The sequence below is a fragment of the Pyxicephalus adspersus genome, chromosome 2 (assembly GCF_032062135.1).
Source record: "Pyxicephalus adspersus chromosome 2, UCB_Pads_2.0, whole genome shotgun sequence".
NCBI lineage: Eukaryota > Metazoa > Chordata > Amphibia > Anura > Pyxicephalidae > Pyxicephalus > Pyxicephalus adspersus.
The window spans coordinates 18,643,533-18,668,025 of NC_092859.1; the positions used below are offsets into that span (position 1 = coordinate 18,643,533).

Consider the following 24,493-nt stretch of genomic DNA (forward strand, 5'->3'; position numbering starts at 1 on the left):
ACTAGTGGCCTACGGTGCTGCCGAAATGTATTCTGATCTGGAAATGTCAATTTCTTGGTCCACCTCCATATGTTGTAGTTCATCCTGCCAGCCCATACATCACCACAGTTCATAGTATGGAAAAATACAAGAACAAGGAAGTTAAAGGGAGTAAGATCTTTAAGGTTGCTTAGAATACAATAAGTAAGATTAAGCCTCTTCAATAATGGAGTGAAACCCCCACAAAGCTAAATAGATGGGGGGGATCCAATATTCAACGCATTTTGCAGAGCTGGGCTGCTTCAGGAATAATTATGATTAGCAGCCCAGTTATGTGAAATGCGTCAAATATTGGATCCCCACATAATTTGACCTTTATGAGGGTTTTGCTCCAACAATTAGGAGGCTTACTCTGGACCCCTTGTGACTATTATTTTTTGATTACTTACCTAATGATATTGTATTTCAAAATGTATTTCACAATTTTTTTTGTACTTAAATGTTAAATAAAAATTTGTGAATGTTATTCTAAGCAACCTTTTATGCTTTAAAAAACCCCACTTCATTGTTGTTGTACTTTTCCATGTGTCTTTGGGATGTGGCATATATTTTCAATTGTTATACCTTGGGACCTTCTTTTTCAAATACAGCTCACAGTAGTAAGATAGGGATCAATGAGAGGAGCAGTTTATCACAATGGGGGATCACTCCCAGAACAAAATACAGTTAAGCAGCACAAGTGGCAAGAAGTCATACCCAATCTTCAGGAATGTATTCACGAAGACTTATAAAGTTACCGAAAAAGTTTACTATAACTCTTTCTTTAACAATTATCCTCTGTTTGACAGGGAAGTGGGACTGCCCATGGCACCAATGTGACAAATGCGGATCCCCCTCTTCATCCTTCTGTGAATTTTGCCCTTCGTCTTTCTGCAAAGAGCATGAGAAAGGAGAATTGACAATCTCATCCCTGGAAGGCAGAGTGTGCTGCTCTGAGCATGACCCCAAACACCCATTGGAATACGGAGAGAAGAAATTTAAATTTAAAATCGAGCATGAGGATTCCTCATTGCCATCAGAGTTTTAAAATAGATGATGCACTTCAGATTGAAACCTCTTCCTGTTCGTACAGTGTGAACTCTTCTCCTCGATACGAGGCGTAATGTGCACATCGTGTTTTATTGCCAGCATTGAATTGTACATGTCCTATTAGTGTCATTTTCTTGTTCCTAGAAACTCATCTTTTTTTATTATTTTTATTTTAATGGTGGAATTGGTCTCCCTCTTTTCCCCACCGATGTGGTTAACAAGTTGTATTTATTATATTTATTATATTTTTTATTTTTCATCTGGATGATGAAAACAAAAATTTGGCTTGGGCAACCAACTTTCCCAGTTTTAAGTATTGAAGATAGAAACATTGAATTCTTTTCCATATTCTTGAAGTATATTTGTCATGGATCCTGAACAAATTTATTGTTCTTGAAAGTAACAGTTGCAGTAGGAAGTATAGGCATCTGTTTACCTGTCTCTTAGGAATACATCAGAATTCAACAGAATATCAACCCCTTTGTGTCTCCTGGTGGAATACAAAAGCAGGACATTCAGTGAGGGACTGCAGTTATATATATATGTGAAAACAGAACAAAGCAACTATGTCTGCCTAACATCTTCATAAAGTGAAGAGGAAAGCCCAGAGAACCTTTGTTTCCTGTGACTTTACTGAATATATTCTTGGCCTCTTATCATTCTTCATCTTTCTGAGATGACCATGAGAAAACCTCTTTGTTAGAGATCAAGATCTGAAACATCTATTTAGAAATGAGGGTAAATAACTGTCCTGTTGCCTTGCAAATTGGAGGTTGACCTCTACACAATAAATACTTAGAGGACGCCCTTGTCATCCCCTCTTGTGCAGTCACTTGTCAAGTATTTAAGCAAAAAAACAAGCAAACAGCACGATCACCATTCTGTCAGTGGTCTTTCTAGAGAGTATCTTTCTATTACCTTAAAAGGGTTCATGATAGGATGGACAGTGAAATTTTCCAATGACTACACCTAGTCTTTTTTCTAAACTTCTGTTAAAGGACATGAAGGGATTTTCAGCTGTCATTTTATTAAAACAATACGGTAGTAGCACTGATCGTGCCTGCACATGAGTTATCAGTGCTCTAAAACCAACCAAGACTGTTCACTTTATTAAGAGCTGGGAATAAGTGCTTGATTATCATTCCTCACTATGTACAGTCCGATCCAGTGGTGTTATTCCACTGTATAAAAAGCAATTACAATTATTGCCACCTACCAACACACCTATGTCACAGGTAGAGAATGGACGTAGAAGGGTAGATCTTTGACACTAATGGTCTTAGGTTGTTCACATCTTATCATAGTTCCCATTCTGTGTGATAGTCCTGAACGCACACGACTTCATTCCAAGGTCCTTTTTTTGTGTAGTGCCATTCAAGACCTACACTAGCCCTTTTATGCTAGTTAATACTTTTCAGTTTTGACAGCGGTACATTTGAATTGCACAAATTACAGTTAAATTGCACAACATGCATGCAAGTGTATGCACTTCTGTATATGAACAAGACACTCCTATAACCTGGCATTTTGATTATGTTTTTTCCTTGTCTGAACTTGAAATTGTTAGTTCAAATATGTTTATGGTAATAGTTTCTTTTTTTACCTTACATTCTGCTTTATTTTATAAAGTATCAACTCTTCCTTATTTCCTTGAGCCTGAGCGCACTGTGCTTTAGCTTGCAGGAAGAATTGAATTGAAGACTGTGCAGTAGCTGTCAAAATTGGTATGATCTGTTTCAACTGCAAACACCATGTAACGTCATCATGTTAGTTTATTGGAGCACTGTTGTTATTTTGTTTTTTATTTTCAAACTTTTTTTTCCATAGTTTACATCCTAGTGTCAAATGGAAGATGGTTGTTCTGAAATATAATGCCAAGCGGTTCTTTTAATACCGTCGTATTGTGTCCAGGAAGGAGAGGTGATCCCCATCACAGATTGCTTGATAGGCACAAGTCAAATGCAAAAAGTTAAAAAGAAGGATATAGCATTGTGCTATAGGAGAAATAAAAATGGTATATACAAGATAGAGAAATAATATTAACGGTTTCTCTCGTGCTTTAAGGAAATCTGTCTACAAAGTACATGACTGCTGCCATTGCTGATCATAGTGGGCATAGTAGACCTTGTAACTTTACTGGTCTGCATGCATGTTGTGGATAAGTGACCTGGAAAGTACTGCAGATGGAGGATCAGCATTACAGCTGGAACAAGAGAGCTCAACAGTGGCATTCCTGTGTTTTTTTATGACAGGTTTACTTAACTTCCTGGTGAGCCTTATTTTTTAAGAACCGGGACTTGTGGTACTACAACTAGGTAATGATGCTCTATGAGCACAATGAGAGCTTTGCTCTGTGGAAGAAGCAGTGACATGCTCCAGTAGATTGTCGCTGCTGACCCACAGGTAACCATATTTAGTAACAAATGTTTGTGAGACTTCTAATGAAGCTTAGCATTGGTCAAAATGGCTCAGTATAGATGAGACAGCAGGGTGCTGATTCTTCTCTCCCCAATGTAACAGAACAGAATGCAGAACAGGTACCAGGTGAGCTTAGCATCTATCTCCTATGTGTGAATATTGTCGTTATCAAGACATACAAGCTGAATTATAGCCAGATGAATATATACATTGAGATAAACACATTTGAACTAATTTACCTGCCAAAAGTGTAATATAAATAGTTTGTTCTGTTCAACCCTCCTTTTGACTTGGTCGCCTTTGTATAATAATAATTCTGCTAGGTGACTCCAGACCTGTCTGCTGCAGCTTCCTGTGTCACCTGAATTGTGAAATACCACCATCACATTGCTGAGGTGCTCCCTTTGTTCTCCTCGTGTAAGTTGCCCTAACTCCTACTCATCTGGCTTCCAATGACTAAAAACATCTTAGATTGACACTCCTTTGGACAAACATTTGAGCATGACTCGCTTAACGCACAAAACCTCCCAGTTGGTTTAATATTCCACTGTGACCGTCATAAAATGCCCTAAAGATTTTTTAAAAGTTATCATTAAATCTTTGTAAAAAATTCTTATAAATGCACCTGTGCCCAAACTCTGGGCAATATTGTTTTGCATAGTCCTAACAAGCAGCAGAAGAGCTTACAAACAACAGAACAGCAACATTTGTAGCTGCAGGCACTGTAGAGAAAATCATGTTCAAATACCACAACAGAGACTCTGAAGTCGGCATACAGCACAAGCTGTGTTTGTTTACAGGCTACAAGATATAGGCTGGCTTCACACCAGTGGTGGGGTTGCAGTGTTCTTAGAGCTTCCCCATACCAGGAAGCTTCATGTAGGGTCTCCCTGTGGCAGCCACATAGAAAATGGATAGGGGCAGCAGTATGTGGTACCAGCTGTCAAATGTACGGATAATTGTGCGCTGTGGTGCGAGTGATTGATCGGCTGGGAAGGTGTCAGCCTCTATGTGCATTTTTAAGATCAATCTCTCCACAGCGTCTGCAACTATAAAGGGTCCACAAGTTCTTGTTTTAAAGCTCTTGGAAATGATCTTTCACGATCATTTCCCGTGACAAATGAAAATATGAGACTGGCATGACTTCCTGTTGGGCGGCAGCTATCTGACGAGCGTACCAAGCTTTAGGAGTGTAAACTTTGCACAGAGAGTCTATCCGCTGCTTATAAGAGGAGTTCAGGGAGGTGTACATATCTTGTGACACAACCTAAAGGGATCTCCAAAATTCGGACTTTACCATTGAAAAACCATTCAATCATTTTTTCAAATTTATTTAAGAAGCAAACAAAATATGAATTGACACAACTTTTAATTACAGGGTCTGCCTATATTGTGCCAAACACACAAGCCTTTTTTTATTATTATGGGAAGAAATGAATAATTTTTCTATTGTGTTGTCTTGGTTATGTGCCAACAAAATATTGTATTTACAATTTTATTGTACAGGTTTTACTGTTCAGATTGTTTGATGTTTAGCAGTGTTACAGTCTGTTTCTTCCTATATAGTGTCATCCATACCGGTGCCCTTTTTTTACCCCATAAAATCCAGTACATGCTGCTATTTTATATCGTCTACAGACTTTTGTGTTTTGTTTTTTATGTTTGGCTGCAGGCTAACCAGATCCTAAAGGCCTACTTAAAATACACTAGGATGTTTCTTTTTTTTTTTATGTTTTTCCACCCACTGAGACTCGCTGGTGTCTAGGTAAAAATTGCATTTTGTATTATACATTTTTGTTTTACAAAAATCAACATTGAATATTTGTACTTTTTATTACTAAATATACTCAATAGTAAGTCGCCATGTGTTCTTTTTTTTGTTTTGTTTTCTGTAAGTTGACCACAAATTTCTTTTTTGCAGTGTAGAGGCTTCTCATAGGGACTCCATCAATCTGATCTTCCAGTTTTCACATTTGCTTCACTTTACCCATTAAGAAGATGTTATACTTGTCATATTTGCAAAATTCTCGAGTATACAGAACCCACAGTAAATATTGGTCTAGGACTTGACAAATTTCTAACATAAGACCCACTGATAGAAAATTAGGTATTTAGTTGGCATTAGAGGTATGTGTATGTCTGGACAAAATTAAAAAGGAACATGTTTATCTCACGGAACCAAGGTAGCCTCTGTTCCACTGAAACCCCAAGCTGTATTGTTGTTCAAGTTTTCCATTGCTGGACTACAACACCCCTATTTTTCTTGACAAAGCATACTGCAAATGAACAAAAGTAAAAATAAATTATAATGTAATGCCAGCTGTGAAAGAAAACCATAGTATCTATGGCAGAAACAGACATATTGGGCCTGACATATCCAAGGCTGGAGAAGATAGACTATCATGGGAGAACCTGAGGGACCCAACAAAGCTGGAATTGATTTCTTAAAAAATAATTTGCTATTAGTTGGCAAATGTTTCAATGCATTCTAGGTTTGTTGAATCACCCAGGTTCTCCCATATTAGTCTTCACCAGTCTTGGAAAGCTTTCATAAATCAGGCCTAGCAAGTGCAGAGATCTCTCTGATGGAGTCCCAAAATAATTTGAGAAACTGGTGCTTGATTCATCCAGAAGCCATCAACCCAACATGTTCCTTTGGTATAAGAGATTCTCATGAACTTTCAGTGTTATATCTTTTACTTGTCTCAAGTTGCCAATAATAGTCATGGTGCATGGTTGTTCCAAAAGCTCACTTAAAGGTAACAAACCTTTGTTTGTTTACAAAGTATACAAGAAAAAGGTGCTTCTGACACACCACAGAAATAGGTTTCCAGAAACAACCTGCAAATGTTTCAGAAAAAGCTGCAACGTGGGTGTAAACACATATAACACATATATTTAACACTTATAATATACATTTATATCAGTCTCATACTGGCTGTTTTTTAATGTTATCATTCACTGAACTTATTCATTTTATTTACTAGAAAGCACAAATCATTATATTTAGTAGCATGAGGTTATCTTCTACAATATCTGATTTTATGGAAAGTATTAGTTATACATAAAAAGGCACAGGTAGGGATTTCCAACCAGCAGCATTATAAAGGAAAAACATCATCTTTATAAAATAAAACAATAAAACACCAAGCTTTACAACCTATACCCACATTCCAGGATTCATTGGTGTGTAAGCAGTTTAGTCAATCAGTAAGTTTTATTATTTCCACAAGTTATCTTACACCTTAGAAGACACCACACTTTATGCATATTGTCATTTTCACACCAGATCCCAAGTCCTTGCTGGACAAAACCATATTTTGGCTAGATCCACTTACACATATATAGGGTGGCACACTAGTCAATGGATACATAATTGGCCAGTGAAAACAGTCTATATTTCCTTCATATCGTTTACTTGGTTATCACCATACAGAAATCAACTAGTAGAGTTGACAATCAGCCAGGAAAAGGTTTTTAATGTGAATGGTAGGGGCTGCTCCCCTTGGCTAATGGAGTTTGGGGGCTCTCCCAGCCTAATGTCGGTTTACCTGGGATGGCTAGGAACTCGAATGTCCAACCAATGTATGATGAATATTTCCATCAATAATGCCCTCATTTTCAATATATTACTGTTACATTCAATTTTTATCAAATCTAACATCTAATGCAATGTTTCTCAACTAGGACTCCTCAAAAGTTTGGGTTCCTTAAGCAATGGCCAGGGCTGTGCATCTGAGGTCAGTTTGCTGACAACAAAATGATCTTTTTAGCTTTCTGTAAGGGTGACACTATTCACCACACTAATGTACTTTGAGCTGTGTAATATGTTCCCTGATGACCTGAAAGTTATGTTAAAAAAGGCCAAGAAACACGGATCTAATCTATTAAAATGTCTTAAGTGTGTAGCCCCATATAAAAAAAATAAGAGATGTTCCTGGCTGATGTTTCTAAGAGAACCACAGCAGCATTTCTGAAGATGATGACACTTGTTACACACTGAGTAACAATGGACTGTTAGAAGTGCAGTTTATCAGCATTTTATAGGTGACCAAATACATTCTGTTAATTCATAATACATTGGTAATATGTCTGAATAAAAGACTGATACCCATCAAATATCCCAGTTGCCATTTTAGCCACACTGGATGAAAATCCTTCCAAAGTTGAAGGGCCTTCTGATAATTTTTTTTACTACATTATCATATAGTGCAGTGTCTCTCATCCTTTTTAATGTGGGAGAACTCTTAAAAGAACTTTCAGGTCTTCAAGAATCCTCCTACCACAATCACTATACACACAGCTTACAGTATATTAGTGTGGTGGTCCGTAGGAAGATTGCTTCTTACATTGTTGTCCATTGGGAAGAATATCACCCTTGTAGATAACCAAATAGATCATTGGTGTCAGTTAAACACACAGTCTACAGTTGCTTGTTAAAGTTTCACTGTTTTTGTCATTGCTTATTCCTTAGCCATAGTCAAGTCTGCCAAATCAAAGGTTTAGCAGATTTACCAAGGACTAAGAGATGTGTAAAAATAACACAACTGATGTCTTCTTGTCCTTTGCTTAGATCTTGGTAAATTTGCCAAATATTTATGCTGGCCTTGAATATATCATAACATGTTAAAAGGGTGCCCCTAGGACATTGCTTCTACCAAACTGAGCTTACACAGTTGCTCTCTTTATCAGTGAGTAAGATATGTCATCTATTATACTGGTAAAGTTGCTTGTCTTTCCATGCTTTTATTTTTACATTGTAGTGACCAAAGTTGGACCTTGTTTGGGTGCCTACAAGTGATTTGTACATCCTGCCATTTTAACATAGTTAGTAGCTGTCACTTGAGTGGTGCTGCTTACTTCACTATCACCCTACATCCCCAAGACTTTCCCCAGACCTCTTTTTCAGGCTTCGAGTAAAAGCTAAATAGGGGATCTAAGTCATACTGAAACTCACTTTTTTAATACCAGAGGTTATCCAATTGAACACCAAATGTTTTGCATTAATCAGTGCATAACATGGTACAAAACTCTACAAATCCTTGTGACTGCACACACTTACAAAGCAATTACAGTCTCTTAAGGGTGATTCAATGCCATTCAATCCTTTACCAAATTCCAAGCATAGTCTCCAAACAAGCAATAAATATGTAAGCTATAGGAACACACCACATGTAGGTCCATGTTTCTATATAATAGAAACGTGTTACTGAAACTTTAACATTGCTCATTCATGAAATAAGTTAAATATTTCCCTTTCCTTAAGGGCATCTGAAAAAACAATGGTCAATGATGGTAAGGCCAATATTTTATCATTCCACAAACATCCTACACATATTAGACAGCCGCTGCCATTGCTGAGTTTTTTGTAAAATACTTGTTAGCTGCCTTGTTAGTCAATGGTTGATTTAGCGACTTTAATACTTTGAAACACTGGCAGATAAGAAAATAAAAAATTCCCATGTGTATACTTGTTAATGTGTAGCAATGATGGCCATCATGACAACCAGCACCTGGCATGTTCAGGAAATGATATCTTCAATGACAGCTTGCAGGTTTCAATATCTTGTATAGAGTTTCTTCAGCCATCTCCAGATCTCTGTTGTTTGAAGCCACAACCTCTGTAACAAGCACAGGTTGCCTCTTGACAATTGTTTCCATACCGAAGTTACTTGGTGTGTTGTGCGTAACTTGCCGTAAGTTACCTTTGATTTGAGAAGGCAACCGCAATACCATAATAAAAGAGTATTTAATAAATAAAATGAATGTCAAGGAACAATTTGTTTCAGGAGTCCACTGTGCAGCCAACACCTAAATATTTGTGGAAAACAATATAAGAATCTAAATGTTGCCTTTGTTCATATGGTTTTATTTATTATTTGTTCATCTTTTGTTTTATTTGTTCTTATTCAGATGAGGTTCTTACAGCAGTGGTTAGAGTTGAATAGAGTGGCTAAATTAGGTACGATATACAATATTAGTAATGGTGCTTGAACTTTATTACAGATGTTTTATCAGTGCCAGGGAGATCAGTGTAAAGGAGCTTTACAGTGACAATGGTGTAAGAGGTTAGTGAATGAGCTTTCTCCCTTCTGAAGTCCCTATATGTGGCCTTCCTAAAGTATTTTGAAGGCCAATTCTTTCTTTTAAACATTTTGAACAGAGTAGGTAGGGGTAAAGCTTATTCCAGGGAAAATTCTAATTTTAATTCTTTTTACTTTTACTACTGTCCTGTAGAAGATTTCCCTCTATTCCTGACAACTGTTAGGTTGGCCGCTCCAGGTTGCACAGCAAACTGCTATTGTGTCAAACCTGAACACATTTGTGCATACCTGTGATGTGGTTCTTCTTTTAGAGGAGGAAAAAGCAACTTCATGGCAAAAAATGACTTGTTGCTTTCTGTAACCCTACCACAAACCACCGCAATCATGTGCTCAAATGGTTCCCGATTTCTCCCATTCACTTGAATGAAAGCAGATGGAAATGCGTTGAGCCTGCAGCTGAAATCTGCAGTCAACCTTGGGTCTAAAATGCCTCTAAATTTTTAGGAAATAGAAAAGTTTTTTTTACATAAAACCCTGAAACATTTTTGGAAATTGTATAGATAATGTGACCTTTAATTAATTAAAAAATGTAATTTCCACAACTTTTAAGGATGTTAGATCACCCACTGTATCATCAACAATGTCCACTCCCAATCTGTTCTTTACTAAACCCGAACTCATTTACTAGGAAGGGACATCACCGTGTCAGGTCCAGATCTTGTTTCTGAAAATGTCATCCAATACATATACATAAATTGCCAATGTATCTGAAATATACAATGTATTCTACTTCTGTTAATGGAAACCATAACCAGCATTCATTTATGTTCTTCCTTTTAGTATTAAATTACATTTTTATATATTTTTTTTGTATTTACTGTATATGTATTTTTTATGACTTATTTGTCATTCGATCTATGGTGTTTTCTTCCATACTTAATACTTCTGTTCTCTTACTGTAGTGACGGTTAACGTGAAGAAACAAAAAAGGCTGCTTTGTATTACTGTTTCACATTTCTTTATATACCGCATTTTTTTTAAATCCACCATTCAGCCAAATAATGACGTTGTTAGTAAAACACTTTGTAATGTTATACACTGAAACCTGCATTTATTTTTATACTCGAGAAGTACTGAACTTTGAATAGCTAACGCTCCGAAAATGCTATTGCTATCCTGTAGACATAGGACAAGGGAATATCCAGGAGAATTGAAGTGGTTGGTGGTCTGCTGGACTTTGTGAATTGTACAAACTACCATTAAAATGGTGATTTCACTCCGAATGAGTTGACAGAGTCACCCAATGGAGCCAGGGGTTCCCTGTTCTTCTTACTTGATGTGACCACGTTGAGCATCAAATATACAGTGTACAGAGTACGTGGGATTGTAATAGTTTTGACTGTTTTTTGCAATGTGTAAATCTGGATTTAATTCCTTTTAATCCCCTCCCTTCCTTTCCCGAAGGTCAGTCCCACGTAAGATAAATTTGTGAGACTGATGTGTTTATGGCGATACATGTTGGTGGTTAATGCAAAATGGAGTGTGTGTGTCTGTATATTTGTTTTGAATACAAATGTTGCCTATTTTCTGTTTTTGTTTCTTTGGGGCCGTTTTTTGTATATAGCTAGTTACAAGCACAATCTTGAATTTGCCCAAAAATATACCTTTCAGGAATGATGCTTGTGCCATGAACTGGCTGCTGTGTCTATAGGACTGTGACTGGTTTTTTTCCCAAAGTTTCCTGTGATACTCCTCTTCCTTCATTGGTTCTCTTCCTCAGGTCAGGGCAATAATGTTGCTATATTGGAATGAAGAAGCTTTATTCCATGTAGTAATGAATAGGATGTTGGATTTGTTCCATTATCGATGGAGACTGCACTTTAGTACCAGTGACCCCCCACCCAATCCCCGACTAACCCTACCATGTCTTCTGTATGATCCCGAAAGCTAAAGAAACTTCTGTGTGTGACATAAACAAGCAAATAAAATCATATAAGTGCTTTAAATGAATGGCATTAATAACCAAAGTTTACTTTTTAAACCCATCAGTTGCTAGTAACCTTTGGTCTTAGGTGGGACTGATCGATTTATACTGTATATATAGAGAGATTCAACTATTACACTAGTCATTTTAGGAATACTTGTACCACTTAATCACTGAATGTCAGTCTGTGCATATCACATTTTTGTACAGTAAACGACATTGCCTATACCATTGTTATATTTTATTTTTTATTTTTATGAAAAAAAAATGTTTTTTTTCCTTTTGTTTTTAAATGTGTGTTTTAGCTGTTCAGATATTAAAGAAAAATAAAACAAGGAAAAAAGTTTTTTTTATGACATTCCGCTAATTTCAAAATTTGCTTGTTGACTTCAATAAAAATTGTTCTGAATGTCTCAAACCTCCTAAAGTCTGGTTTTATTGTAAGATGGGTATTATATACTGGAAATGGCTGTGACACACTGCGCATATGTGAAACATGCAACAGACTCTGAAATTGTGGATGTGAAACCCCTAATCGTATTACTAGTGCTATAGTATATTACTAAAGCTTGATACAATGTTGTATATCCCAATTACTTTTTTTTTTGCATATTATACTGGCCTTTACTTTTTATTTATCTATCGTTATCGTTATCTTTACTTCTGCAGCCACTTCACTGTCCAACACAGACATTTTTTAAGCTGGGAGGGAAGAAATTGTAGAAGTTATTATTAATATTTTTATTATTATTATTATTATTAATAAACAGGATTTATATAGCGTCAACATATTACGCAGGGCTGTACATTAAACAGGGATTGGAAATGACAGACTAATACAGACAGTGATATAGGAGGTGAGGACCCTGCCCCGAAGAGCTTACATTCTAGTAAATTCTGACCCAACTTTTCTGTAACGAGCCAAAAACAGCCAGGTGGTTACTGAAAAGTGCCGGGTGATAAACCCAGCCAAAAGGGACTGGGGAGATGACTGCACTTGTTGTCTACATGCACTCCAGTGATGTCTGCATGTCATTTCTTAGGGTAGGTTGTCTGCTGGCACAACAGTGGAATACTTCTGTGCAATGTGTGGTCTTCACTGGGAATGCTTGTGACAGGGTAACTGCAGGAGAAATTTGGGGAACAGCAACAGCTCATTGGCAGCTCATAACGGGAAGCACTTGCACCATGAACTTTCATTAGGTATTATTTTCATATAGTTTCAGAGTTAAAATATTGAAAAAAATGGTTAACAGGTTTAAATAAATCAATGAGTGGGTTTAGATACAGGCATTCCTTAGTTAATGACATACCAGCTTATCAATGGCTCACATTTATGACTAGTGACAAGTAACTGTACTATAGGAAGCAGTGTGCTGTCTCCTCTTCACTTTTCTGAGCTCCATCCTGTGTAACCTTCCTTCTACTCCTTTTTCAAACCAGGTCTCGCGGGCTCTTAGTGATCCTGTCCCTAACACATGCCTCACATTTGCAGTGCTGCAGTTCTTTTCTGTGTTCATCACTTAAAGTGGAACTAAAATCCAACTTTGAAAAATTGACACAGTAAGGGACAGGTATGATATCCCTTGTGAAATAACTGTTCTTACCAGCTTGATTGCTGGCCATCTGTCAAATTTAGTTTGTCAGGGATACCCGGCAATCCTGACTTCTCTTGAGTGTTCTGGTAATGATTGAACCTGGTCCGGCCAATCAAGATGGCTGAAGATCGTCTTCAAGAGGAAAAGAAGTAATGGAATGGACACAGGTGAGTATCACAGAATTAGTTCCTCTTTAATGACCAATTCACATTTGTAGAAATGAAACCTGGTCGTAAAGTGAATGCATCTGTATAATTTTTGAGTGAAAACTTATTTTATAATTTTCTTTTACCACTAAAGAAGCTTAATTATACCAGATATGCCATAAAATCGTCAGCAGTGTCTTTAGGGCATATCCCCTGTGTTCGGCTTCTCTACATGTTTCAGTGCTATTGCTCCTGTGCAATTTATAGCAATCCCTAGCTGTCATTTTGACAGCTGTAAATTGCTACCTATTGCATAGCAAGAGTGGCTGTCAAAATGTAGCTACTGCTCTTTAAAATGACAACTGTAAGTCTTCAACAGAGGCACAGACAGAAATAAAAATCTGATAGGGGTTCTAACATCAAAATGTATATTTGTGTCTGTATTGCTATTGAGGATTTCCCCTCACTTCCTGTCTGTTAAGATAAAAAAGTGTGTGAATAATCCTTTACAACAGAGGCCGGGGTTAACTTATTGAGGAATAGGAGAAAATGTTTTGGCGGGACATTTACTTTAAACTGTTTTGTATTCTTTTCCTTTGACATTTCTATGTTATCCCACCTTTTCCAAATAAAGCATTGCTTTTTTTTAAACATTTCATTTTTTTTCCTTTTTCTTACCCAAATTCTAAATAAAGCTAAACTATTTTTTTAGTTTTCTTTTGTTCTTTTAACTTATTTGCACTGTTCCATGTAAAGTTAAACTAAATAAAGGGCATGTTTGCCTCCTATTTTTAGATTTAAGCCTTTTTTTTTCTTTGATCTTGAAACCATTTAACTGACTTTGTTTTCTTTTTAGGTTTCTCCCCTTTTTAAAAACCTCATCAATGTTATAAATATAGGTAAGTAAAGTCCTGGTGTCTCTTCATTTTCTAAATTCAGTACAATTATCAAATATATTTTTATAAAAATTTTAAAATTAAAATATATTTACCAGCAGTGCAGTCCCTGGATGACTTTTATGTGATATGAAGCAGTGAGTTTGACGTTCACTGAATCATTCGCTTGTGTTGAATCTTCCAGGTCTATTTGTTACAATGGCAGTATTTGATTCTCCACCAGGGAATGTTTTAGTCAATGTCAGATTCACTGCTTTATAAACAGACCTCTATGAGCCTATGAGCAGACACCACAGGGTGCTCACTGATTTTGTAGCCATCATAAATCTCTTTTGTTTAATGATCCCGATAGCTAAAGAAGGATTGTTTAATGTTATCACAGAAGCCTGGGTTTCCCTAAGCTCCAAATAGGCCAATAAGCATGGCCACACTTTTCATTGAGAGGGTATTTAAGGTGAAAAGGGACAATATTTTAGTATTGGTAGTCTATATATTTAATCTAAACTATGTGGAGTGCTTTAGGAAATAGCTTTCGGAACATAATTGTTAATTCATGCTAATTAGATTCCGTGTTCCATCTCTTTCCTCTCCTCTGTAATCGATGAAATTATTTTTATTTACCATTGTACATTTGCAGGTTACTCTTGCTGAGCTTGCTGTCAATCGATGGATTTCTTTCCTGTTAGCAGCAGCCAGTATAGAGCTATCTGTCTATATAGAAATATTGTAGCTGCTGTTTACTAAATACAAAAAGTCTTATGTGGGTTCTGGGAATGTATGAAGACTGGGCCCACCAAATATTGCATTTCATTTTGAGGGTTATGTTTGCTTTTATAAGTTTTGGATAAAGTAAGGGTTAGTCCCTGTGTCAAATTATTATTGCTGTTTTATCGTTGGTTCATTTACTTCTCCTGGTAATTATTGTCATAAACACAGAATGCAAGGGTACATCCAACATTAATGTTGGCATTGAAGAAATAGAGGAAAACCATCCAATGGGGACACCAGTAATGGGATCAACTCTCTGGCATCACAATGTAGAGGCACAACGTGTAGAGGTACAAACAGCAAAAAATAACCTGATGGGGTGTTTAACCCCTCCGTAGACATACACAACCCTGGCTTTTTATATATCTCAGAATGTAATGCACCCACTTTTGCTGAATTTGATATAATATGCTATAAATTAATGACATGCATTAGATAAACCCAATATCTACTTGCGTGTCTGAAAAACAAATGATTTACCTTTCTTGTGACCTAAGAAAGTTATATCTAAACCTCACTGGACTGGATATTGTGGGGCAACCCTGAAATTGACCTTTAGTCACTGGGTCCACATAAAGTCAATGTCTAGACCCCGTTCTTGTACTAGTTAGCTAGGGAACTGGAGCTTTAGTATTGTCTGTGTCTGAGAACACACCCTAATATGGGTTGCTGGATTTTGTAAAAATTCCCACTTCTTTGGTTTTCTCTGTGAAATGCGTTAATACTGTGGAACCAAGCACTGATGTTATCCATTGATTGGAGTGTCACATGAGACCTCTGTTTTCTCTTTCCTACCATACAGCATAGAAGAAGCACCTTCCTTCCACTGCTCCTGATTGCAAGAGCCACGGGGAACTCCAATCTTTGGTCTATTACCCCCTGTAAGTCCTGCTGTACAGGGTAGCGCAACCTCATATTCAACTAACTTAAACTCTTTAAGCTGTCTTCAGTGCACCATCAGATCACATTTTGATCCACCTGTGGTTGAAGTTCACAGAGACTCTATGTGCCCATACGCTGCTTCTGTTTGTACAGAACAAACTTGTCCCTAAGGAGTAGTGTTGGTGGAATATCTCACTATTTGATTCGACAGCTATTCGATCGAATAGGCATATTTGTTTGGGCGATCGAACGTCGAATTCAAACACCATTAAAATCAATAGGGGGAAAATTTGGATTATTTTTCCGGACTGTGTGAAGCTTCTACAGCCTCCAAATACATTTAAAAAGACATGTCAAGACTCCCACAGCTCTGCACAACAGTGTACAAGGCAAGAAAAAAAAATCAAAAAGGCGTACTGAACTCATATGACCTCTAAATAGAGAATCTCCATTCAGAGGTCATGAGAGTTCAGTACGCCTGCGGTCACAGCTGATTCGAGGCACGTGCCCTGCACCCACATGGCTTCACTCAGCTGTGACCCCAGGTTCTCACGGTCCAGGTTCCTACGGTCCCTGGGTTGTACTTATAAATGATAAGTACAGCCCAGGGACCGTGGGAACCTCATTTCAGGTGAGTTACTGTAAAAATAGGTAAGTAATAAGTAAGTACACACAAATCACATTCATTTATTAAAGAATATATTTCACAACTCTGGACTCATTATTTGCACTTATATTTTATCCTTTGCAAGGACCCAGTAAGGGGTATTATGTACCCCTGTACTTATTGCCCATGGTTGAACATCTGGGAGTCACCTTGTTAAAGGGAGCTTCCGGAATTCTAATAAAATATTTGGGTCTAATTTAAGGACACCCAGAATTCCAACACCAATACTACTAAGGAGTCCCAGCTGTTAAGAATTCCTAGGACGAAAAAGACCTTTCCAAATCCTATGCATGACGTGGGGGAGATTTTTGTTAACCTTCTTTATATGGACACCTTAATGACTTGTATCACAGATAGGTGATATCCCAGGTATACAAGCAAGAATTTTGTTCCAGATATCATTTTTGATTCTTCCCCTACAATCTTCCTGTGCCTGGAGAAACTGAGCTTCAAGCTTTTATAGTAGTGGACAAATGTATCAAAGGGCCCCAGTAGTTTAACTACTGCTCAATTTATTTACTGTAGATGGGCAAATAACTAGAAAGACAGACAGACAACCCCTATATACACTTCGAGGGATTTACTATTTGCATACACAAATGTTACAAACAGAAAATCCCTCCTGCTGCTCACATTTGTTGACTTGATCAGTGTCCAGGTCTACATGTAATCCGGAAAGACTTGCCAACATCAACCTCACCCAAAACTAGTAGAAAATCCCCCTCTTTCCCAAATCCAAGTGGGCCCTGGTACAGCTGCACAAATACTAGGTCCACCCGATTCCCAATTGAGAAATCACACACGCCTCTTTCCACTTGATACATTTGGCTCGGTTTATTAAAGCTCTTCAAGGCTGGAGAGAATACACTTTCAACAGTGAAGCTGGGTGATCCAGCAAACCTGGAATAGATTTCTTAAAATTATTTGCTATTTGCTAGCAAATGTTTTGAATCCTGGACCAGATCCATTCCAGGTTTATTGGACTGCCCAGCTTCACTAATGAAAGTGTATCCTCTCCAGCCTTGGAGAGCTTTAATAAATCAGGCCCATTCTTTTACACAGACTCTACCTTATACCTTGATGCTTCCCAACCAAGGTCCAGACAGGTTCCATTGTTTCTTTGACCATCAGTCAGAAAAGACCCCACCACCACCATAGTCCCACTCAGTTGCTTGTAAAAACACCTATAGCCTTTACATTATTTACAGTATTATTATTACATTATTATTAGTATAATGCCGTGGTTATTTTTATACCGTGGGCTACATCACTCACAGCTAAAATATAGTAGTCCTGAACAGGTGTACAAGTTATATATATATATGTTATATATTATATAAATATATATATATATATATATATATAGTTGGAAACCACAGAACCAGGGTTTAGATTAAGGTTTCATTTCAGTCCATGTTCCTGTTTATCCAGAAGTTATCTGGAAGTCAGAATAAAACACTCTATTTACATATTTCTATTGGTGAATAAAAAAACAAAAACGCAGGCATTGGTAATCATTTTTATTTTATAAATTTTTTTAGTGCTAACATTTTTTCCACAGTGATTTCCAAAGGTTTATGTGTGTTGGTCCTTTTATTACATTTTTTAAGAAAAGACTCAAGGGGAACATACACATTCCAGTGCTTACCTCCTAGCAATGCAATATTTCACATTTGTATTGGATACATATAAAAAATATTTCTCCTGGACAAAAAAAATTTCACTTCCTTATGGTCCAAGTTCTTTTTTAAAGCCCTCGCCTTCCCTATATGTGGTACCTCCGGTGGCCTGCCAGATGGCACCATTGTACCAGGCAGCGCTGGCTATGTTTAGGTGAGGAATGTTTACTATTGAGCGCCAAGTCTAGAGCTGGAACATGAGAAGGGTATAATTTATGAGCAGACAGCAGACACGTTACCTGCCTGCAAAAGCTAAACAAGAATGCCTTTGTCCTACAAAATCACATTCCCTTATTCCAGAGAAGACTCTGCCATTTGTAGAATGATTTCCAAACTTCCTTCTTCATCGATCTTAGACCATAGTTTGCGTAATGATTGGACATGGTCTGTGAAATATAGGAGTTTCAGGACGAGGAATTATTCTTTTGGATAGCTTGTCTTCCCTACTCAGCGTGGCACATGGCACTAATACATACAGCTTTACTTAGCCCATAGTCAGGGGGTAGTGAGGTGGGCATGGATGGAAACGCTGTGCTCTTACTCATTTCGGGAAGTTGGCACTCGTGCCCACTCTTATTTTGCAAACGAATCTTTGGTGGTGGACCTCTGGCCAGAGATCACTAGAAGGACCCTGCTGGGGGGGCGCACCGGCCAAAACCGCAGACCATGTATCCTATTTGGAATTGCAGGCTCAGGGTGGTGGGTGGGTTGGTTGTCGCTCTAAATACTGCCCGCCCACTCTACCATAGCAGACCTGTGAAGGGACAGTGGGGCGTTTCTGGTGTCATGACGTCACTCTGGGGAAAGTTTCTTCCCCTTTGAGAGACACATAGGCAGGGGCGTAGTGTTACGTTTACTTAACAATGCATAGTACTGTGCCTCCTTTTCTTTTTATATGACTACACCCCTGCCCATAGTGATGGACACTTCTTGTCCACAGTTCCGATCTCTTTTTCTGTTTGGTCACAATAGTAAGAAAAGTGGTGTGTATCTTCACTATGATGATGATTTATGTTGTCAACACAACAAAGCCTAATTTTATTTGCATGATCATTTAGAATTGCAATGTCTAGGACTATGCAGGGCCCCTTGGTTAGAAATGTTCCAATCATCAGGGCCCTGAAATTTTCTTTGCTAACACAGCTATTACCTTGTAAACATAGCACTGGTATTGTTACTGTGCTGCACAATCTGCACCAGGGCAAAGACCAGGCACCCTACACACGAAATCAGATCTGAGCACTCCATTACAACAATTAATGTCTTACTTATTCACATCTGCATAATATCATTTAACTCTTTTTGCTGCAAGTTGCAAGGCTTTTTAAAAATGGGCCTGGCACATTTTATAATAGGGAATCATTCTTTTTCCTGTATACAGAATCAAAATTACATCCACCAGCCATCAGGAGGGGTTACTGCTGTGTGCCTTGGCCTGAAAAGTCAATGGAACAGATATTAGTAAAAAGTGAAAGCACATTACATTATATACATATTTACAAAAACTTAAAGGGGAACTAAAGTAAAAATGAATAAAAGTCACTTACCTTTACTTTTGCAGAACCCACAATCCCTCTGGAGCTGTCTTCCATATGGCCCTGCGTTGTCCTGGTTTCTTGCTTGGTCCCAGACGCTGCCATCTTTTTCTTTATTCTTCTTCTGGCTATGTCACCTGATCTCGCACTGCGCAGGCCAAGATATAGACATAGCCTGCTTTATTTGTAAAACGAAAGTGCTGAAAGCAATACAAGAGAGGGAAGAAGAATGGTAGATAGATTGATAACCTATAGGCTTGATGGGGAAGTCTTTGTATAAGCATGATCAAAAGTGCTTTTTTGCACTCCATAAACTGGTTTATACCTACAGACCTTCTGACCTGTCAAAAACAATCCTTTTAAATCAGTTCTGTGGAATCCCAGGGTTCCTCCACAGATTGTTAGGGGTTCCTTGAGCAATGAACAATTTGTGCCTCCCTGGTCAGTTTAAATCTCACTAATTACCTTAAAAAAAGATAGAAAGTCTGTTGTAGACACTTATGAGAAAAATAAAGGTTCTGTTGTAATGTATCCAATCACGGTATAAAGCTAGCAGTAACGAGCCACGTTCAACTGGCCTTGTTCTCTTATGTTAAAGACTTTTCACACCTCCCAACAATGTCCTTCAACCTCATCATGCTGAATATAGCTTAGACAACCCTTGAACATGAAATGCATGTCACCCAGAGTGGTCACTGTGGTCTGAATTAGAATTATTAACGTGTCTTTGGACACTTTGGACTCGATTTATTCAAGCTTAAAGAATACACTTTCATCAGTGAAGTTGGGTGATCCAGCAAACCTAGAATAGATTTCTTCAAAGTAATTTGCTATTTGCTGGCAAATCTTTTGAATCCTGGACCAGGTCCAATAAAGATTTGCTTGATCGCCCAGCTCTACTGATGAAAATGTCTCCTCTCCAGCCTTGGAGAGATTTATTAAATTGAATCCTTTATGACTACAACAGCCTTTGGCTAACCAATCTTAGAAAAATTGGCCTTGCACCAATTAGAGTTTTTGGACAATTGGTAATGTTTTCTTACACATTAGGCTAACACTAATGTCTCTGCTCCTGAGTACACCCAGCCAAGGTGATGTTCATGCAATCAGAAGATTTCTGGATGCCAAGTCATGGTGACTTAATCAAGGAGAGGATCCAACTGCTTTATTAGACCTGAGTTTGGATTTTCTTTCCTTTTGTTCAAAAGATTGGTATTGCTATGATATGCTGATAATAAATGGTTGTGCACAATATCATTTTGAGTAATCCTTGCATGTGTGGATGTCCCAGGCACAAAAATACCCAGATCCAGGGCAGAACATGTGTCCTTGCAGTGCCAGGGTTCCTTATTGGATCCCACCATGAAAACTATTCATGGGGACTGTTTTATGTTTATGTCTATTTTCTGTTTTTTTAAGTGAAGCGTGACAGTACTATATACATCTTTTGTTCACTATACACTATTTCTAAGATTTATTTACAGCAGTAACAAACACAATTTAATCATATAAAATATATTGCATGATATCTATTCTGTTTTTATGTTCTTGTAACATGTGCAACGTTAGCTGCCCTGTACACCTCATCTCTTTGTGATGGGAATCAGGCAGCAGGAATTCTCTTACAGGGTTGCATAGAAAAAAAAACATCTTGCAATTTGCATTGTAAGAGTGATGGCTGACAGCAATGGACTTGTATGAATCGATTTCTAAATCTTATAACAGCTTTATCTGTCTAAAGGGTTCACAGGGAACAATATAAAGGACTTATGAATAATTCAAGCGGTTGTGTGTGAAGCACATGAGGTCGGCCTCTATGGAAATGGAAAAAAGGGCCCCCTTAAACTGAATTAAAGTGATGAATTCGACGTGGTACAACTTTAACCCAGCTGTCGCGAGCCATTCAGGGTGGTGAATGCAAACTGCTGACACAACTCAGCCCATTACCAGCAGTCATTAACATTGGTGGATGGAAAGAGTCACTGACATGGACATGTGTAATGGGTTAAAGGTAAGTGACTGTAGCACTCTTTAATTATAAGGGAAGAGTGACGGTTTTTTATATTTGGAGGGTCTGGTCAGTGACATTTGCTGTCTGTGCTGTGATTAGCTATTTGCAGGACTGATCTTCTGGGATATATGATTATGTCATGCCAGCATTTGAAACGCCTTTGTTTACAGCAGCCTTTCTTTAAAATGTATATCCTCAGCTTCACTGCAAATGTTACCATCACCTGTAAATTAGTTTGCAGTATAGAGGGGGGGGGATAATGTTATTATCAAAATAAGTGATTCGGCAGTGACACTTACAGGTTTACTGAGGTCAGTAGTGGCAATAAGCATTTCTACTTCTTTTATTTTTCAGAAACATGCCAGCAGAAGGAAGGCAATTTCTATAGAGTCTATCCCTGGAAATGCCTGCCTTCTAAGTTCAGATAAGGGGTTTTTGACAACCGGACCAGTCTGGTTGACCGCAGACAACCAGTCCCCAATGAGACCTGGCTTGATGATAGAAATGTAATGGAGTGCTTGAAATCCCTTTTTGTACAGGGGTGTGGTAGCAAGGTAGTTGCCACTTAAATAACGTCCAACTTTTCCAACCAATAAACACTTACAAACACCCATCATTCATTGCTTTTGGGTACCTAGTGGTTAAACATGGGCACACAGGAGCAGTTAACACACCATTGACAAAAACCCATCTGAACTGTACCTAAAGCTACATACACACTGTGGATGATTGTCACTGGAGATGAACACCTATGACTAGGGATGAGCGAGAATGCCCTGTGAAAATTTCCTCGAACTTTCAATGGTTCAGCGACTGGGGCACTAAAGGTTATTAAACCTCTAGTGCCCGGGGATCACAGAGGATTTCCAGGGCTGCATGATGCAGCCCTGGAAATCCTCCTGTTCAGCGAGAGCTCGACCTCCCGGCGAATCAGAAGGCCGTTCTCGCTTACATTTTTGGTAAGTGAGAAAGGCCTGATTCGCTGCGAGATCGAACCTAATATTTTCGCACGTTCATCCCTACTTATGACCTCCTTGGGCAAAAATCTAGCATGTGTAGAGCGGCCCTTGCCTTCATTACTTAATCCGTGCAGGAAGATCAATGAAAGACTGAGCATGGATTCCCGCTATACTTACCTATTAAGGGAGGTGCAGTGGCATGCCACTTTCCTGTCCTCCCCCCTTCCCTGTCCATAGAACAGAGCAACACTGTGTGTACAGCTCTCCTAATGATCCTATGTGATCTGACGTCAGTACAGGAGCTGTATTTTTCAGACATTTGTTATCCCACTTGAAGGCAGAGCTCTAGTGATATCATGGTGATTATATTCTAAATATACCTGCTTATGCGGACAAGGTAATTGCTCCCCCACGGATGTGAGCTATTTGTTTTATTTTTGCATTTTCTGACTTCCTATGAAAACAAATTTATACTTTATTACTGACTTTTCATCTATAAAAACACCTTCTAGCCTGTCCCGTGCCCCGTGAAACCCCAGGGTATCTCCAGAGGTTGCTAGTGGTTCCTTGAGCAATGAGCAATTTGTGCCTCTCAATTTAACTGGCACCAATGATCGTTTTACTGTCTGTAAGGGTGACATTCTTGCCACTGGCCAGCAATGTAAGAGGGATTCTTCTTACTGACCATAATGTACTGTGAGCTGTGGATATAGTAATTTAAGCAGTGGCTCCTTAGGGCCTAAAAGTAATTTCAGGCGGTTCCTCCATGTAAATAAAGTCGAGAAGTCCACTTGTAGTATACTTCACATAGCTTTTGGTTTACCCTTCTACCCTAGAGTTCTGGTAACATAAAGCACTTACCCACAATGGGATTCAAACACTGTCTATTCAGAATGGATTAACAGTACTTACCCACAAAGCTTTCAATGGGAATTTGATTGAATTGAAGCTTGGCAAGCATGGGTGGGGAAGTTGGGAAGATTTTTAATAGTTTTAGTGAAGCAGTGGGCATAATGAAGACCCTTTGCATCTCCTTCTGTTTAATAACTGCCACATTGCTACACAAGCAACCATTCTAGAGTGGTACAGGCAGCCCAAAATGGACAAATAGATTTTTTTAGAAAATTCTCAGTGATCTTTAAAACTGATTTATCCCCCTACCGCGGCGAATCACCTGAGAAAGCCAGTCCCTGTGTCACAGACCATAGCCGATTTCAGTTCCAGGATGACTTTTTCATGATAAAAGGTTCAGTTTGCTTGAAATATTATACTGTTAGTATACCTCATATCACACATTTATTCGGACAGACTGTCCATTTTAGGAAAAGCCATCAATCTGGTGCATTATGGACCACATGGGCCTCATTAGAAATCCCCAGTACTGTAGGGATCAAATTGAAAGAGGTTTTCACTGGGCTCCAACTGTATTATATTGTATTTGTCTGCTGCAGGAGATCTTTTATGGCCCTTTTCCCAAGGATAAAAGGCTGTAAGTGACAATTATCATTTAATGTTAATTACCAAGGTCCTGCAATATTTCTCTCACCTTAAGTATATGTGACCCTTGGCAGACATTAAGGTGCCCAAAGAAGATTTATATAGTCTAAAGTGCATGTAAAGCCAAAACTATTTTAAATACTTTTGGATACCTCCCTCCGTGTCCACACTGGGGAGTTTCACGTTGTCTATTGAATGTGGTGGCTACTGATTCCAGTACAGAAAGAGATGGGAAATCCAAAATTAGAGGAGTCAGAGAAGCAAGATATGAGTTTTACATTTTTAAAGAGGAATCCTATTCCAATGATTACAGCCTAGGGGATTTTCCTGTTAGAAAGATT

The 24,493-nt window shown here is 38.2% G+C and overlaps 1 protein-coding gene across 6 annotated transcripts in view; it reads left to right on the forward strand.

The window, feature by feature from the left end:
- Window positions 1-11,932, forward strand: part of NSD3 (nuclear receptor binding SET domain protein 3) — a 91,736-nt gene extending 79,804 nt beyond the window's left edge. For all 6 annotated transcript variants that reach the window (XM_072399785.1, XM_072399786.1, XM_072399787.1 and 3 more), the window contains one exon: window positions 828-11,932. In XM_072399785.1, the coding sequence (XP_072255886.1) occupies window positions 828-1,066 (239 nt within the window). In that variant the 3' untranslated portion in view covers window positions 1,067-11,932. The remainder of the gene's footprint in view (window positions 1-827) is intronic.
- Window positions 11,933-24,493: the final 12,561 nt, after the last annotated feature.